Raw genomic sequence first — 19,454 nt, forward strand, 5'->3', positions numbered from 1 at the left:
CAGTCTCCGAGGTCAGAGATGTATGAGCATCCTTACCTGTTCCCCTGAGGGCAGGTACCCTCCCAGGCCGCTGCAGTTTCTGTCTGCTGCTGTCCCCAGACAATCGCGGACTCTGCGTCTCTGGGCTGACTGTCAGTCTCCCCAGGTTTGGCCTCTTCTTCCTTGATAAAATCTGAGGTGCCTGGGCTGCTGAAAAGTGCAAAATCTTTTCAATAATTTTTTTTATAGGAAAACATCTTCATAGAAAGACTGCTCAGAGGGCCTGTGGTGGGGAAGGCGGTTAAGGGAATTAAAAAAAAAAAAAACCGGAGGCGAGGGAGAAGCTGGATTTGAAACCTGGTTCTATGACCTTGTAACCACGTGGGCTTGGACAGATCACTTCCGGGAGCCTGTTTTCCCCACCTGTGACATGGCAATAATAATACCTACTTCACAAGGCTGTGATCACCATTCATGAGCACCCCCTGACACCTGCCATGCGGAGTCTGAAGGGGGTCCTTCCTTTTGCTAAGAAGTTTCTAGCTTCCAGTTCATAGATATTGGGATGGGCTTGCTGTTAAAACCTTCGAGAGCCTTTACCTTTGGGACACACAAAGCCCGGCTCCCCATGTCCTCATCCAAACTTGTATCACAGTCTGTTCTGCAACGACATATTCATATCTTCAGGTTGTTTATTAGCAACTAATATGGTCTTCCAGAAAGATTCCAAGCATCTGGGGACCTGTTTGTTTTTTTTTTTTGCCTGTGTGTTACCCACCACTGGGTGGGGTTGATACATTCCCTGGAAGACAGTAACTGAAGTGCCAATTCTAATTGAGTTCCCGGTAATATATATTTTTAAAGTCACATTTTGAATTAGGTTGCTAATTGGTATGAATAATCTCAAGTTTCCTCTTCACATGTATTCTCAGGGCATGTGAGCTTGGGGAAAGGGTTTTGTTGTTTTCCATGCATCTCTACAAGTTCTCAAGTTCACAGGCAGTTAAAGATTGTGAATTTCTAGATGAAATGCTTCCAGGAGAATTTGCCTGGCTCATCTCCTCTTGGACAGTTCAGAACTTTCACAAATAGCCAGCAGCCAAGGGGGAGGGCGGGTAAAGCTGGGAAGGGTCTCTGAGTTGTATGCGAGAGAACAGCCTTCCTTGGCGCATGAAGACAACTGGATTTATGTCCCACAGTGTAAGTTGTGGTTATGTGGATCTTTTTAAATCAGATTGAGGAAAGGAATGGAAGTTCTCCTTGGCTGCCCGTGAAGCCTGGTTTAAAACAATGATTAGCTACAGCTTACTTTCCCTGACAGGCCCTCGTCGGGGGAACTTGCTAGAAGGGGGAGCTGCCCGTGGTGTGGGTTCCAGCTTAGGGCACGTCGGTGGAGCCCAGAGAGATTGTGGGCATGACCAGCAAGAGAATTCTCCAGAAAATGAGAATACATTCTTTGGAGAGTGTAGGATGATGATTAGACAGGATCTCACTGACTGAGTTGGGAGAGAGGAGGGTGAGAGAGAGGGATGGAGGGCTTAACAGTAGGGGATCCTGCCCCCCTACCCCAGGAGCTGCGTTCCTCTGGCCCATAGGCTTCTCCCCGTCACTTGAGGCCTTATTCCTCTGCAGCTCTCAGAAGTCATCAACTGCCCCCTGCCTAGCACCTGACAGATGGGTGTGGCTGGGCGGGGAAGCAGCAGGACCATTCTTTACTGAAGAGGAAACAGGAGGGCGACCAGGGAAGGGGCAGGCTTGGGGCACAGGCCAAGTCCAGTGGATATTCAGGACCTCGCTCAAAGGTCCTTCTTATGAGGATTTTACTTTGATTTTCAGCCGAATATTCAGATTTCCTTCACACCCCAGGCAGCAGCCCTCCTGCTCCCCCATCTCATCCACACCTCTATGCCCCCTGTCTCCCAGAGGGCCTTTTTCCTCCAGCCTGCACTAGCTTGCTCCAACCAACAGGTCCCTGGAGGTCTGCTTTGGCCAGAACTTTCAGGGTCCTTAGGGCCTTTATTATTTAAATATTCCAAGATTGCCTCAGAATTGTGTCCTTTCCTCTCCAACTAGACTGTAAGCTCCTTAAGGATGAGGACCCTGTCTTAGCCAGCCTGTTTTCTCAAACTCTCTTGCAGGACAAGTCATAATCACTTAGTATGGTTTATAGGGCTTGAGAAGATGCATTCAGCTGAAAACTATGGGGAATTCCAAAAGTAGAACCATTTTTTCCCTTGTGCTGAACACCCAAGAAAACTTAAGATAACAGATTAGTCTGTTTTGTTCAGAAAAGTACTTACTTCAAAGCATTGGCTATCGTAAGTGATTTCCAGAATGATTTCCATAACCACGTCTCCTCTAATTGAGTTCCCAGCAAACTAAAGTAATAAAACTGAAAAAACTAGAGATTGTTTGACCAGGTCTGGCAGTGAAGAAAATACTGCTGGTAGTGAAGCCAGATTCCTCTGACTTTGGGCAGTTTGTACCTCAGTATCTGCAACTGTAAAATGGGAATATTTGCATCCTGTTGAGTTATCGTGAAGTTTAGCAATAATGTAGGTATGGTCTAACTCAGTGTCTGGTGCTTATTAGCTGCTAAAAATGGTAACTGCTGCTTCTGCCATAAACAGTGATAATAATACCACCAATAATAATTGGAAATCTGAAGTCACTCCCCTGAGAGAACCAAATTTGACCAGAAATGTATTATTATGCAGGCTTTATAGGTTGAGAATAACTTATTGAGTACCCTTTATTCCTGTGTAATTCTTGCCGACTCTCTTCTTTAATCCTATTACAGTATTCAAAAGACAAATAGCAACTCTTTTAATTGTAATTTGTTCAGCAAATGCCTTTTCTGTGTAATAATCCAAGGGCTTACAAAGATGAGTAAGACATTTTGGCCTAAAGATTATAATCTAACTTGGCTGCACCACTGACTTCTTCCCTGTGATACCCTTAGGTTCTATAGAAAGCAGTCTTATGAAATACTCCTTATTTTCCATTTGCACCTGCAGTTACAAATGAAATGACCTAAGCTGCCTGCAGTACAGGAGATCTGGGTTCAATCTGCAGGCTGGGAAGATCCCTGGAGAAGGGACTGGCTACCCACTCCAGTATTCTTGCCTGGAAAATTCCGTAGACAGAGGAGTCTGGCAGGCTACAGTCCGTGGGATCACAAAGAGCTGGACAGGCTAGCAGCACACAAAGTGCCTAGTTTGTTTGTATCAATACACGGATTCCAGTTCCTAATCACCTTACTCACATCCAAAGTGAACAAAACCTCAGGCCATGGGGGCCTTTCTAAGATGATCTTCATGATAGCATGCTGCTGCTGCTAAGTCACTTCAGTCGTGTTCGACTCTGTGCGACCCCATAGACAGCAGCACACTAGGCTCCTCTGTCCCTGGGATTCTCGAGGCAAGCATACTGGAGTGGGTTGCCGTTTCCTTCTCCAATGCATGAAAGTGAAAAGTGAAAATGAAGTCGCTCAGTCTTGCCTGACTCTTCACGACCCCATGGACTGTAGCCTACCAGGCTCTTCCGTCCTCGGGATTTTCCAGGCAAGAATATTGGGGTGGGTGCCATTGCCTTCTCCCATGGTAGCATGCTACATATACTAGTTTTTAGGAAGGCTAAATTATACTGACACTAAAAGGTGAAATATAACTTCCTCTCCAGATAGTAAGACTGAGCCTTTGCCTTACAGAGGATGGAGCAAGTTGTGTTCAGAAGTTTTGTTGCCAGGCAACCTATCAACCTGAAGTTTGTCACTGAATTTTGGGAAGACTGTGGCTTGCTTTGGGCACCATGAAACCCATTCCTTCTAGTATCTGCACAAAGGGATGCCTCCAGTAGCCAAGAAATCAAACAGCTGTTTACACAGAAGGTGTCTGCCTCAATTGTCTGTCTTGACATTGCTGGGACACCGATTGTTGACTGAGCAGTTCTTAATTTGACCAGCAAAGGAAAAAAAGTAGAAATCTTATATTTATACAAGACCTTGACGACTGGAGATTAGTTCAAGATAGTGGAGAAGGGCGTGCACTCACCTCCTCCTGTGAAAGCACTGAAATTGCAACTATTGAACAGTCATTGACCAGAAGATGCTGGAACACACCAAAAAAAGATCCACCACGTCCAAAGTCAAAGGAGAAGCCACATTGAGATGGTAGGAGGGGCGCTGCTGCTGCTGCTGAGTCGCTTCAGTCGTGTCCAACTCTGTGCGACCCCATAGACGGCAGCCCACCAGGCTCCCCTGTCCCTGGGATTCTCCAGGCAAGAACACTGGAGTGGGTTGCCATTTCCTTCTCCAATGCATGAAAGTGAAAAGTGAAAGCAGGGCCGCTCAGTCGTGTCCAACTCTTAGCGACCCCATGGACTGCAGCCTACCAGGCTCCTCCATCCATGGGATTTTCCAGGCAAGAGTACTGGAGTGGGCTGCCATTGCCTTCTCCGAGGAGGGGCGCAATCATGATAAAATCAAGTCCCATACCCACTGGGTGGACGACCCAAAAACTGAGGAACACTAGTATCACAGAAGTTCTCCGACTGTTGTGAAGGTTCTGAGCCCCATGTCAGGCTTTCCAGCCTGGGGATCTAGCAAAGGGACTAGGAATCCTCAGGGAATCTCTCTGTAAAACTTAGCAGGATTTGATTGCAGGACTTCCACAGGACCAGGGGAAACAGAGTCTCCACTCTTGGAGGCCACACACAAAATTTTGTGTGCACTAAGACTCCGAGAAGAAGCAGTGTGATCCCACAGGAGACTGAACCATACCTACCTGCTGGTGTTGGAGGGTCTTCTGCAGAGGCATGGGTTGGCAGTGGCTCACCACAGGGACAAAGGCACTGGCCACAGCAGTCATAGGAAGTACCCTTTGGCATGAGCTGTCCTGGAGATCACCATTAGCTCTACCATATAGCCTGCAGATTCCAGGGATGGGTTGCCTCAGATAAAAAAACTAACAGGGAGGGAACACAGGCTTACCCATCAGCAGACCAGTAGATTAAAGTTTTACTGAGCACAGCCCTGCCCTCCAGAGCAAGACTGAGTTCTACAGCCACCAGTTCCTCATATCAGGAAGCTTGCACAAGCCTCTTAGATAGCCTCATCTACCAGAAGCAAGAAGAACTATAATCCTGCAGCCTCCAGAATGAAAATCACAGAAATGGAAAGGCAGAAGATTATGTCCCAGATGAAGGAACAAGATAAAACCCCAGAAAAACAATGAAGTAGAGACAGGCAACCTTCCAGAAAAGGAATTCAGAATAATGATAGTGAAGATGATCTGGGATCTTGGGAAAAATAATGGAGTCAAATATTGAGAAGATGCAAGAAACGTTTAATAAAGACCTGGAAGAACTAAAAAGGAAACAAACAGATGAACAATACACTAGAAGGAATCAATAGCAGGATACCTGAGGGAAAGACAGAATGGTGGAAGTCAATACTGCAGAACAGAATAAAGGAAAAAATGAAATGAAGACAGCCTAAGAGACCTCTGGGATAACATTAGAAACACCAACATTTTCATTATAGGGAATGGCAACCCACTCCAGTGTTCTTGTCTGGAGAATCCCAGGGACAGGGGAGCCTGGTGGGCTGCCGTCTATGGGATCGCACAGAGTCGGACACGACTGAAGCGACCTAGCAGCAGCAGCAGCAGCAGCAGCAGAAGGACAAGAGAGAGGATCTGAGAAGGTATTTGAAGATATAATAGCTGAAAACTTCACTAACATGAGAAAGGAAATAGAACTTCAATCCAGTCCAGGAAACTCAGAGAGTCCCAGGCAGGATAAACTGAAGCAGGAACACACTGAAACACATACTAATCAAATTGACCAAAATTAAAGACAAAGATAAGATGTTCAAAGTAACAAGGGACAATGATAAATAACATACAAGGGTTAACCCAGAAGGTTGACAGCTGATTTCTCAGCAGAAACTCTGTAAGCTAGAAGGGAATGGCATGATATATTTAAAGCAATGAAACAGAAGAAACTACAACCAAGAATACTCTACCCAGTGAGGCGCTCATTCAGATTTTGATGGAGAAGTCAAATGCTTTAAAAGTGAACAGAATTCAGCACCTTGAAGTCAACTTTACAACAAATGCTGAAGAAACTTCTCTAGGCAGGAAACACAAGAGAAGGAAAAGACCTACAAAAACAACCCCCCGCCCCCACCAAGGCCCCTGTCGACTGAGAACCGAGTCCATTTAGTGGCCCATGTTAATTCCACACACCTGGTCATCCTTTAACTCCTCACATCACTGTATGAAGTGAAGTGAAGTCGCTCAGTCACATCCGACTCTTTGCGATCCCATGGACAGTAGCCTACCAGGCTCCTCCCTCTATGGGATTCTCCAGGCAGGGGTACTGGAGTGGGTTGCCATTTCCTTCTCCAGGAAGGAGACACAGTTCTGGATAGACACAGTTCTGGATAGACAAAGTGAAAAAGAAAGGCGGAGAGAGAAATCCAATTCCTGAACCTGTACCCATCCCGACTTTAATGCCCAGTGCCTAGGGTTGTGCCTGAGAGATGCCTTTTGAAAAGGTTTTATTGCTTCTTTTGGATCACGGGCAGAATTACAGCTTAACCGCAAGAGCCGATGTTGCCCTGGTGGAACAGGCAGCCTTCTGTACAGTCACAAATAATCGGCCGTGTCTGTTTGCTGGTCTGAGTGTGCTGGGAAATGTGTGTTGTCTCACATCCCCAGAGGAGATCTTAATGAAAGCTTAATTATGGACCATAAATGTGTTTTATTTAGGGACCCAGGAGGTGGGATTTTTTTTTATTTGGAGAGATGTAGGGCCTAATAAGTAGCCAGGAAAGAAAACATAAACAGTGTCTGAGGCCTTTCATTTGTCCCTCCCCGGTGTGATCCTGAACCGGCTCTCACACCCAGCCTGGACGTCCCCCACCCAGTCCTGTCCCTGATGCCTCCCTCTCAGGGCCAGCTCCAGGACTACGATCGGACACGGAGGGGCCTGCTGGGTTTCTGGCGGTTATAATCCAAACTGTGCCAGACACAGGTGTGAAGAAATCAAATGAGTCTCGAGAGAGGGAGAGAGACTGAGAGAGGAAGGATGGGATTTTATTGGTCGCTCACTCCTTTAAGTGCTAGGAGAAGGCTAGTGAAGTGGCCGCAGCTGCCTGGTCTTCCTGTGCCCCCGACGCACCACACTGGCCAGCCGTGGGCCCCCCTCTTGTCCACCTGCCCTCCGGAAGCTTGAGGTTTCCCCCCTTCTCTTCGGCTCCACTGTGCTGTGTGCCCCGCCCTGCCTAGGGCCACTTACCACACCAGGTAAATTTTACTGGGCCGTCGGGGGCTGGGCAGGCACAGCACAGGGGTCTCGATGGGCCTGGGGCTGGAGACGGGGAAGTAGCACAGGGTGGCTGGAGACTCGGGCACGGGGCCCGGGGAGGAAGGAGAGGGGCTCAGGAAGGGGGGAAAGCGGGCTGGTGGTGGGGTGTCCTGGCCCGCCGGTGGGGAGGTGGGTGGCAGTAGTGGCAGGAGGAGGCAGCAGTAATTGGTATTGGGCTGCGGGACAGGGGAGAAAGCAAAGACGGAGCAGTAAGGGGAATATTCAACACAGAACAGCGGGTGCTCACTGCTGTCACCTGCACGAAAGAAAAAGAGCGGTCAGGAGGTAACACTTGCCCGGGGGAAAGGACATTCAAAAGGCTGAGAATGAATCAAAACTCAAACATCATTCTTGAGGGGTGGATGGCATCTCCCAGTGCCTGGCTCCTGCCCAGGAGGTGCCTGGCTCGGGTCTCAGAGTCGCTGAAGAGTTAAGCAGCGCAGTGACATCACCATCACCCCCCTTTCCGGCCACTGGTCTCCGGCGTCCCCGACAGATGCAGGAAGTTCTTCCCCACTAAGTTCCCATGTGGAAGCTCACGGGCCCTTCTCCTCTCCTACAGCCAGTCTAATTAGCTATTCTGGCAGCAACATATGGTGGTCTGCGGGGTCTCACTTAGGTAAGCCTCTCTCCCCCAATCTTCCAGCTGCCCACCCCGGTTGGGAAGTTGTGGTCATGCCCTAATTTGGCCTTTCTGTTGCAGAGGGGAGGCTTGGGGGAAAAGAGAAAGGAGCAGATAGATCCTGGTGGGCTCACGGGCAGGGAGAGGGAGCAAGCAGGAAGAAGCAGGTGGACAGGAGGGAGGGGTCCAGGTGAAGTTAATGATTTGTTTGCTAACCTCACACTCAATCTGCCAGCCTTGCTGGAGGCAGAGTATGGGCGCCTGATGGAGTCACGATCCAGGGAGACCTCCCTCAGGCAGGACATATCTCTGCTCTGGCGCTCAGCGAGCTGGGTCACCTTGGATTGACGGCTTACCGCCTCAGAACCTGTTTCCTTGCCTGCAAAATGAGAGAGGTGTTCTCTCTAGCCCTGTTCCTGCCAGGGTGGTCCTGAGACCACAGCAGTGTGGCTGTCACCTGGCAGCTGCTTAGAAATGCAGACTTCCTGCCCACTCAAACCTACTGAATCATAACCGGCAGTTTATTGAGGTTCCCAGGTATTTCTGGAGAATTTTAAAGTTTGAGAAGCAAGGCTACGAGACAGTGGACCAAACTTATGATGAGAATCACCTGTAGAGCTTGTTAAAAAACCAGCTTTGCGGCCCCTTCATTGGAGAGACATGCTCTGAGGCAGGACAGGCCCCAGGTGTGTGTGTTTTATTAACGACCTCCCTGGCGACTCTTAGCAACACAGGAGTTTGGGAAATGCTGCGGTTGAACTTGGTTCCAAAGCTGAGACGCCATTGTTGGAGCCATTGCCTATAATGGAGGGCTCTAATCCTTAAGCACTTGAAAGTGCTGTAGGAGCTTACCCACCCATTTCCAAAGGCCTCTCTTGGCTCCTGGGTGGCTCCTACTTCTCGGAACCTTTGTCTGTAGTTGTCTTTCCCTTCCTTCCTCAACTGTTCTTGCACCTTCTCTCTCGTTACTCCATCCACTCTCTCAGGGAAGACACTCTTGTGGTTTCAGCCACCTCTTACTGCAGGCCCTTGGCTTCCTCCTGGTGGCCAGGAGTCCTCTGCTGAGCAGCAGACCTGGGTAACCAGGTGCTTCCTGGCATCTCCTGGCCTGACCAGGATGTTCCTGAAGACAACAGCTACAGAATAAGCCTTGCCTTCTTCTTGGTTTCTCAGCCGCCGTTGGCCTAGTTTTCTGGGCCAGAAATCCAAGATCTCTCGGATTCCTCCTTTTTCCTTTTCCCCATTCCTGACCCTCACCAAATTCTGCCAGGTTTACTTCTGTAAACTTCATCCTTCTGGCCCAGCCCCTCTCCCTCTGCTTTTGCTCCAGGTCAAGCCCTTTTCAGGTCTCTCTGGGGCCACTGCAGTTGCTGGTAGTCTGGTCTTTTGGCTTCTGTCTGCCCTCACCCTCCTTGCCAACCCCCTTCCCTGGTCCCGGTCAGCTGCTAACAATGCTGATCTGGTAGCGTCCTTTCCCTGCTCAGCCCGCTGCTCCAGCACCTCCAGCATGACATTCAGGGCCCTCGGGAGCCGGGTGCTTGCTTACCTGGAGGGCACCAACTTTACACTTCCTGACTTGTAGCCTGATCCTGACCCAGAGCTTCTCAAACTCAACCTGGGCACACAAATCTCCCAGGGAGCCTGTTACATGCGGGAGCCTGTTAAGGCTGGGCTGGGGTTCTTGCATTTCTAACAAGTTCTCGGGTGATGCCCCGGTTCCTTGTCTGGAGATACTGTGAGCCCCTAGCCTCGCTGTAGTTCCTCCATGTCTGTCTGTCGGTCTGTCCTCTCTCTCCTCCCTCTTCCTCGTCCTCTCTTCCACACCTTTGTGTCTTCAGCACCTCTGCTGGGTGCACCTTTCCTGCTTTAATCTCCTGTGCTCCTTCGCTCAGTCCTGTCTGCCTCTTTGCGACCCCACGGACTGTAGGTCGTCAGGCTCCTCTGTCTATGGAACTTTCCAGGCAAGAATACTGGAGTGGGTTTCCCTTTCCTTCCCCAGGGGCTCTTCCTGACCCAGGGCTTGAACCTGTCTCCTGCCCTGGCAGGCATGTTCTCTACCCCTAGCCAGCTGGGAAGCCACCTTCCTCCTCTGGCCCTGGCTAAATCCCCTCCTTCAGGATTTTTTGCCCCACAGGCCCCTCCCAACACATCCTTAGAACTTTCCTTGGCCAGGGTATGCTGGTGCCCCACCCTCCCACTAGGCTGGGAGCCCCTGGAAGGCAGGTCCTGTGTGCTTGATTCTTGTATCCCCAGTATCTGTGTGGTGCCTGGCAGATAAGCAGGCAGTAGGTGAATAGTGAAGTGCTGATTGAATGCATGATGGGCAGGAAAACCAAGGCTCCTTGTGCCACGTGCTCTGAGATGGTGGGGAGCAAGTTGAAGGTGTTGCTAATATCCCCTAGGTCCTGGGGGTATAGATGGATGACTTTATTGATAATCAGAGTTAAACATTTTAAATAATCAACTTATGACCTGTCACATCTCAAACTAAAATATCCTTGGTTGAGCTATTCTCTTACAGAGAGGCTAACCTGGGAGTGGCCTATGGGGCTGGGAGCAGGCTTCATAAGTAGAGGGGGTCTTTGGGATTAAACTTTACCTAAAGCCCAGTCTATACCCAGGATTTTAGTCCTCACGTCTACCTTGTGGTGTTGGTAACCACTCCATTTTACTGATGAGAAAACTGAGATTGCAGAAGTTGCCAGTTTATATTTATAGGGTGAAGTAGACCAGAAGTCTGAACCAGGACCTCAAATTCTGGGCTCTGTGATACCTGTGCCCCTCATTTAGGAGCATGACCATACATGGACTGAGAATTAGGCTTCAGTCTATAAATACAGGAGCATTTGCTATGTCAGTTGTTTTCTAACTTGGGCAGACAGCTTGGAAAGTTGTTGGACGCCGCTGGACTTGCCTGGAAACCTATTCATCACGGCCTCTCAGGGAATCTTCAACAGAACTGACTTGCCAGGTAAGTTATGAAGATTTGGGATTTGCCCTCAAATTTATCTTCCTGGCTGCTCTTCAAGTGACTATTTCCCAATCCAAAAGAGACCACAGTTGTCTTAGAGGTGTGCCTTTTAAAATATGAGTTTGCTGCTTTTTCTTAGTTTTAGACTCCATCATAAGCCCCTTAGGCTGACTAGGTCTTGCTACTCCTACAAATCTGTATCTGGTAATGACTAACACTGAACTCAATAAGAAGTGAGGAGAATATCAGAACATTTGGCTCTGTTTTAAAGGGCAAGATTTTGGAAGCAGGCTCACCGGACTCCATCCAGATCACTTTTCCTGGCACATAATGAGAGGGACTGTGCCGGGGCTCCGGGTGAGAGGAGAGGGCAGGCGAGGGCTTTTACTTCCTATGAGCCTGGCACTCGGGGTCAGGAGCATCTTAGGACTCTGGGTGTCAGACCCCCACAGCACAATGGCCTTTGGATGGCTCTACATGTCCTGGAAAGGAGAGGCGGCTCCTGGCCAAGTCAGGATGGGGCTGGGAGGTGTTCTGGGAACAGGCAGGAGTCCAGGAGCCTGTGGCCCCCACAGCTCCGTGCACTCAATGGGCCTGCTGTCTGCTCTGCTTCCCACTGGTTCCTACAGGTCGATGGAAGGACTCAGATCCTGGGTACAGACTGGGCCTTTGCTAAAGGTTAATCCCCAAGCCTCCTCCCTCTGCTTCTGAAAGAAGAATATGTTAACTGGGCCAGGCTTATTTCTCACTCCACATCCATGTTCACCTTGATCAAGAAATAGGATTTCTGAATCGATTGCGTGTCAGACCCAGCTAAGTCTTGACTCGCTGCCTGAGTTTTTCATGTCTGTTTGGAGGGAAAGCAAATCTCTGGCTTGATGAATGCTTTCTGATTGTTCATCTTTTTCCATTTGGTGTTTTGCTTTAAAAATTTAGGGTGTGGTAAAAATGTCTGTGCCTTTGTTTGTGTTAGGTGTTTAAAAGTACAACTCTGATTTTTGCTAAGGGAGAGAAGACTGAGGATGGGGGAGGAGTTAACATAAAGACAAAACAAAATTTTCTAGTCCAATCTGCTTATTGAATAAAGCTCTTGTGTGCAGGATACCTTAGTGAAGTGAAAGTGAAAGTCACTCAGTCGTGTTTGAGTCTTTGTGACCCCATGGACTATACAGTCCCTGGAATTCTGCAGGCCAGAATACTGGAGTGGGTAACCTTTCCCTTCTCCAGGGGAGCTTCCCAACCCAGGGATCGAACCCAGGTCTCCCGCCTTGCAGGCAGATCCCGCCTTGTGGCAGCTGAGCCACAAGGGAAGCCCAAGAATACTGGAGTGGGTAGCCTATCCCTTCTCTAGGGGATCTTCCTGACCCAGGAATCAAACTGGGGTCTTCTGCATTGCAGGCAGATTCTTTACCAACTGAGCTATCATATATGAGCTATGGTGCTGGAGGCTGTGCTAATGGTTGAGAATGTTTTATCATTGAATCCTCACAGCTATGCTAGCAGGTAGGATCTGTTCTGACTCCCAGGCTCTGCCATTTTACAGATGAGGAAACTGAGGCACAGAGAAGTTACTTCTCAGAGGGACACAGCAAATGAGAAACAGGGCCCAGATGCTAATCCAAGCATTTTGTCGCTAAAGCACTTGCCCACAACTGCATGGAGATAGGGGACAAAGAGAATCATAAGCCAGCTCATTTAGAAACTGTTCCATGGAATATATGAATTAATTTAAAATGCGTGAATTCCTTCTAACAGAGTGTGAAGTACAATGAAAATCGGAGACCTTCTTGGCTATAAATCTATTAGTAGCGGGTACTGATGGTTCCTCTCTTGTAAATAGCCATTTTAGGGGTTCTGGATGATACTTCACATATAAGGGTTATAATGGAATATCACTACATAGGTTTGCATATAAGTCAAGCCACATTCTCCAGCTGAATTATTTTTTCCAGGAAAAGTGTGGCATAACACAGTATGGAATGTTAGCCTATTGAGCAAAGGAATTCCACTGTCTTAATGGAATTAGTTTTGTGTAGAACTCAGGTCTGCCATGGCAAGTTTTGGTAACTCGCTGCAATCTTTGGGTGGCCCCCAAAATGCTTTAGAAAATTATTTCCCTACGGAGGTGAAGGAAAGCAGGAGCCTGTGAGTTTAGCCACCGAATTGGATGGAGGTGTCCTAGATACGTTAGGTCCCCACACCTCTTTTGCTACTACCGCAGGGTATTTATCAGAATGTTCTGAGTTGTCACCACCACTGGCCTCAACTTTGCCTGAATAAACTCAGCTTAAGTTATTGTCTTGTCCATGGGCTCTCGTTTCACTGGACTAATAAAGGAATTCAGTGGGTGAGACTACACATGTGAAACGAGTGGATCCCAACACACCAAGACTCTACCTTTAGTTCACCCGATTAACCCAATTTGCTATAGTAACTAACATCAATCAGCAGGGTTTTTATGCTCCCTGGGTGGCTGGGCCACAGTGGTCCTGCTCATGGTTGCATAGAGCTCGGACACAGTCTAGGGCTATAATGTGATAATAAAGCTGCTGTTTTAAAATTTATTTATTGTATTATTTTTAAGCTGGTGGATTTTTTTTTTTAAATCAAGGTGGTTTTTAAAGGCTTTTACTCCAAGTGTTGCTTGCTTAGTCACTCATAGTGTCCAACTCTTTGCGACCCTTGGGACTGTAGCCCTCCAGGCTCCTCTGTCTGTGGGATTTTTCAGGCAAGAATACTGGATTGGGTTGCCCTTTCTTTCTCCAGGGGATCTTCTGACCCAAGGATCAAACCCATGTCTCCTTCCATGGCAGGCAGATTCTCTACCTGCTGAGCCATTGGGAAGTAACATCTCTTATTTGATGAAATAATTATCCTTCTGCCAACTTGGCTATCTTGTCTATACCTTGGTGCTTTCCAGTCTAGTGATTCCTCAAATTTGAGGTTTTATAGAATGGAAAGTGAGTTAATTTTCCTTTCCTGTAAGTGTTGTAAGTTCCATATGGAGTGCGCTCAGTTGGAAGAACATCTGTGTTAATCAGACAAACTAAACGTGGAATGGGCCTAAACTGTCCATTTGAATGATTTATCTCTGCAAAGGACAAAACACAGCATGCAAATGGCTACCCAGTTTTAGCAAGAAGGCTGAAAATTATAACGAGTGACTACAGTTCCATTATTTAAACTTAAATTCAATTTTTAAAAAGACATCCTCAGTTCGATCCATGACAGCATGTATTTGAAATATTTGAGGAGTGATCTTATCTGCCCTATTTCATTCTTAAACAGTTGAATTAAAAACCTAATTCCTACTAAAACGCTTCAAAATGAGCAGTTGTTAACTAGGAAGAAACATGAGGTCACTTCTAAGCATGAGATAGGTTTTCCATTCTCAGAGGAGCTGTGGGCAGATTTTAATGATGGAGCCTAAGGCAGTCATGGGCAAGAAGAACATCAGTGAGCAGGTGACCAAACTTCTTCCACACACTTACATTACAATGGAGAAGCCCGCTCACACATCTATTTTCAGCCAGTGGAAAGGTAGGAAGGATGCTCTGGTTTACAGAGCATCAACCAATATCTGTGGTTACAGCGTCAGGAGCGGTAATAGTGTCCACTGCTACTGGTGAGTCTCTCCCCATCACCCTCAGCCAGAACGAGAATTTTTGCTTGCCCCAGGTGGTGGTGAATCCAGAGCAGTTGGTGAAGAGACTCTTAATTGGGTGGGGTGTTAACCCATGTTTATCCTTCCTTCACCCATTCATTGTACCTTTTGCTTTTAAGGCACCAAAGGTAAAAGAAAATTTGGCCAATTAAATAGGAAAAGGAGTTGGGGCTTTGCCTGAAAGGACATCATTTCAGAAGTCAATTTTTTTCCCCCAACTTCATTAAAGCTATAAAATATGCCTAGTTAATCTGAGAGCTGCCATTGCCTAAAAATGCATCCAGACTTAACTGGATGGGTGGTTGCAGAACAGGAGCTATTTAGGATTAGAAAGTCATTGTGCTTTTAAACAAATTGCATGCTGTTTACGAATTTTGGGGCAGTTAATCTGGATCGTTTCCATTCCATTGCAAGCAGAAGACGGCCCTTTCTGCCTGGCTATCCCAACTTCCACGTCAGTTCCCCAGAGGAATCAAGTTTGTCCTACAGATGTTGGCTCTAATGGAGATGAGCCTGAGGGACTCTAAACTTCCGGCTGCATTTATCCCCTCTCTGGATACTATTAAGTCGCTCCTGCCTGAAGCAGAGGACGGGTCTTTGCTTCAAAGGCAGCTAAAGAGTGAATTATTTACCAAATTGCACAAAGGGGAGGATTTATCAAGGCCCCTGCCTTTTTTCCCCCAGAGAGGACAACCACAGAACTAGAAGACTTTATTACTCTCTTTCTTGGCAGTAAATTATGCCATTCAGATGCATTTGAAAGCTTCCCTTCATGCTCTGTATTGAGCCATAAAACTTGATACCTGGGGCCAAATGCCTTTATCCTCCTAGAAGGGTGACGAAGGTGAAAGGGCAGCCATTCTAAGCCAGTGCCACACAAAGGCAGTGAGTGGGCAGAATGTGTGGGCAGTGGAGACCCTTACTCTGCCTACTTCACACCTCTTCAACCTGATGTTCTCCAAAATGAATCTGATCACTAGCAGAAGATCATCAAACCCTCCAAAACCCAAATGAGCCACATGAAAAACACTGGGCTGTCATCAGACCACCTATCTGATTGTTGTCCTTGGTGTGATGCTAGACTTAAAAAAGCTTGTGAATTTCAAAATAGAAAACTGTCACTCACCTTTTAGATTTTGTGAATTTCAGTAAATCTGCCACTCACCTGGAGGGGGTTTGCTGGGGCCCGCTTTCTCTAATTTCTTGGGAGTCATGGTACTCTTATGTTTCTGCTTGACTGAGGTTTGGTCAATTGCCGGAAGTCTAGAATCGATCTTACAAGCAGAACTTGCGGCAGATAATCTTGGTTCGGCTTGAGCATCCTCATCACCAGAACTCTACCGGAAATGAAAGATCAGCTCTGAGTATCAGTGATCAATAGGTCCTCTTTGCTGGGCAGAGGAAAAAGAGACAAGCCAAATGCAGCAACCTCTCAGCAGAGACATCGGAGTGTCCTGCCAGCTCAATGTGCCCTTTTTGCCAGTCAGATTTTCATGGACTGGGTGTAGCAATTTAGAAATAATAGCAAAGTTAATGAGTCTATTTGGTATGACATTATGAAAAGAATGAATTCCTGACCCTTAAGTAATTGGATGACCAGTAAACAGCTCATGTTAAAAGCTGCATATGAAAGCATCCATGCATTTAAACGTCTTGATATTTGTTATTTGAACTACTCCAGGGTGGGTGAGGAAGAACTATTCCTTACATTAATCATATAGTTGATAATGAAAAGGAAATTTAGAGACGTGTGTTGGGACTGAATAAATGAGACCTCATTTAATACTCTGAATTATCGGGTGCAACATAAGACAGATTAATCTTTTAAGAAAGACTCTACTTGTCAGTCTTCTGCAAAGAAGTCAGTATAAATCTATGCATGGACAAATCACGACTCACGTGGTGTCAGAATATCTTAACACAGCCTTACAGATGCAGTGAAATCTGTCTGCAGTGCAGGAGACCTGGGTTTGATCCCTGGGTTGGGAAGATCCCCTGGAGAAGGGAATGGCTACCCACTCCAGTATTCTTGCCTAAGAATTCCATGGACAGAGGAGCCTGGCGGGCTATAGTCCAAGGGGTGGCAAAAGAATTGGACATGACTGAGCAATTATCATACTTTGCCACACTTAGAGTGAAAACAACATACATAATTAGGAGAAACTTGGTCCTGAAGGTGATTTAAGTCCTGCCTTACGGTCTTAGGTCCTGGTGTTCATATGATTTGCTAGGTGATGTGCTCCATGGCAAATAAAACCAAAGGACTGCCTCCCCTCCTCCCAGGGAAAGGGTCACTAAATACTCCTGCATTGCACAATGGTCTGTACTGGCAAGTCCTCTGAAAACGTATTCCTCTGTTGACACAGAGTGCTAAATTGATGCCCCCCGCGCCTCTCCAGTGGTGGCAATTTGTATTGATCTTGCTCCCTGTTCTCGCTGACAGTTGTGGCATTTTCATTTCAAGCCACCTGACTCAGGAAAATACTCTGAATAGCTTTGAATTATTGGGTGCAACGTGAGACAAACTCAGCTCTCAAAAAAGTCCCCCACCTGTCAGTCTTCTATAGGGAAGTCAGTACAAATCTACAGGTGGACAGATCATTCTTCTCTGGATTATAAATCATGTTTGGTAACTTAGAGCCTGGCGACAGCCTTCCAACAAATAATTATTGTTTCTCTCTGCATTTTCAGAAAACAGACCACCCTCAGATAAAGGGACAAGAAGAAGGAAAGGACATAATGAGTTGCTTGTTCTCCCTTTTCCCTTGTGAATCTGGAATTTAGCAGAAGTCCTTGACGATGATTCTGAAATGTCAAAGATGAAACACGAGGTCATTTCTGGGCATGAGATAGGCTTCCCATTCTCAGAGAAGGAAATGTGGGCAGATTTTAATGATGGTGCCTGACGGTCATAGGCAAGAAGAACATCAGTGAGCATGTGACCAAACTTCCACACACTTACATTAGTGAATGGAGAAGTCTGCTCACACATCTGTTTTCAGCCAGTGGAAAGGTAGGAAAGATGCTCTGGGCTAAGATGACCAATATCCATGGTTACAGCATCAAGAGCAGTTAATAGTGTCCACTGCTACTGATGGGTCTCTCCCCATCACCCTCAGCCAGAATGAGAATTTTTGCTTGCCCCAGGTGGTGGTGAATCCAGAGGAGTTGGTGAAGAGACTCTTAATTGGGTGGGATGTTAAGCCATGTTTATCCTTCCTTCACCCTTTCATTTGTACCAAACGTGAAAGAAAGTTTGGCCAATTAAACCATGCCTAAAAGAGTTGGACACAACTTAGCAATTAAGCAACAAACAACAAGAAAATTATGTTTGGAATCATGCACTTGCCTTTCAAATACATCTTTCTCTGGTTCCTGGTTCTATCAACCTGACTTCCAGTTGGGAATCCCTCTTTTTTTTTTTTTTTTATAACTTTTTATTTTATATTGGAATATAGCTGATAGTTTCAGGTGGACAGCAAAGGAACTCAGTCATACATATTACGAGTATGATAATCACTCTTAGGTCCAGAAATTACAGCTGAAAGTGAGTGTTTTGTCAGCTGGAAACTAAATCCACGATGGAAAGAACTAGAATACTTATAATGCACTATGGGGTCTTTTCCTGCTTGCTCCATTGACTCATCTTAAGCCAATCACTTCAACATTTTGTGTCCTCATTTGGGTCTTGTCACGTACTCAGCCATTCTCATGCATCCTCTCTCCTGAAAGCCCATTTCATTATCCAAGGAGGGTAAGCCTTGGGTGAAAGAAGTTGTAGTAACTCATTCTGGCAATAAAATGTAATATTAATATATAAGACTCTGTAGCCCAGCGTCCTGGGAGTGAATCCTCGCTGTTACACAGAGTGACTATGTGACATAGTGTTAGTTTTAGGTAGTTCATCTCTTTGCCTCTCAGGTTTTCTCATCTGTGAACAATAGTGCCTTCCTTTTGGTGGTTCTCTGAGGATGAAATGAGTTAGGATATGTTTGTTGCACTTAGAACACTGCCAGGCACTGAGGAAGTGCCGTGTAAGCGTTGGCTTTTGAAATTAGCCGTTCATGTTAAGCCGTTTAAACAATTAACTAGCTAACTACTGAACATTAACTGCTTGCTATTGAAACCAAAACCATAAGCCCCTCTGAGATATTCTAGTGGGTTTTCATGTATTTCAAAGAGCAATGGACAGCAAGGTGGGGCAAGTCCTACACTCGACTCTTGATTTCTTCCAAAGGCTGTATAATTTATGATTGTGACATAAATAGCCAGTTGACATTTATCTAGCCTTAAGAAAAATATGGTACAATTTCCCTTTCAGACAATAAAGCTCTAATGGAAAATATTTAACATTTAAAGATTATCAGATGATAATAATTAAATTATACTGATTTAAAGCTGATTTTAAAACATTGTCTCCTCCTCTCGCAAGTTTAAAGAGCAATTACAATTTTCATTTCTTCTCCCTTATGTTCCTATGTTGAAATGTCACATGGAGGTGGAGGCAACAGCACATTGCTATTCCTTTAAGAGGAAGAAAACTAGCTCTGTCTTTCAAAATCAAAGCCTGAAACATGAAACACAAACAAACAAACAAAACTGGAAAGCCTAGACTATATAATACATGTGCAGACATTAGATTCTCTCTTGGTAGTCTGAAAAGAGTCCTAAGAAAGCCATGTTAACTAAAGAAACTATTATTGAAATTAATTTGTATATAGGGTATTAGGATTTTTGTAATTAACATTTTTCAAAGATTCCCCAGCTTGCTCTTTGGGCATTGTCCATAATAAAGTTGAGATATTACCTTAGAGCTAGAATCTCTCAAAAGTTCAGAAAGGGGCTTC

General features: G+C 46.2%; 1 protein-coding gene across 1 annotated transcript in view; it reads right to left on the minus strand.

The window, feature by feature from the left end:
• The window catches only part of MARCH10 (membrane associated ring-CH-type finger 10), a 90,623-nt gene that overhangs the window by 33,048 nt on the left and 38,121 nt on the right, over positions 1-19,454 (minus strand). Inside the window, exons 3-4 of the mRNA XM_018065317.1 lie at positions 15,773-15,944; positions 37-189 (exon numbers count right to left, since the gene is read on the minus strand). Coding sequence (XP_017920806.1) covers positions 37-189; positions 15,773-15,944 — 325 coding nt within the window. The remainder of the gene's footprint in view (positions 1-36; positions 190-15,772; positions 15,945-19,454) is intronic.

Source organism: Capra hircus, chromosome 19 (genome assembly GCF_001704415.2).
Source record: "Capra hircus breed San Clemente chromosome 19, ASM170441v1, whole genome shotgun sequence".
Classification (NCBI taxonomy): domain Eukaryota; kingdom Metazoa; phylum Chordata; class Mammalia; order Artiodactyla; family Bovidae; genus Capra; species Capra hircus.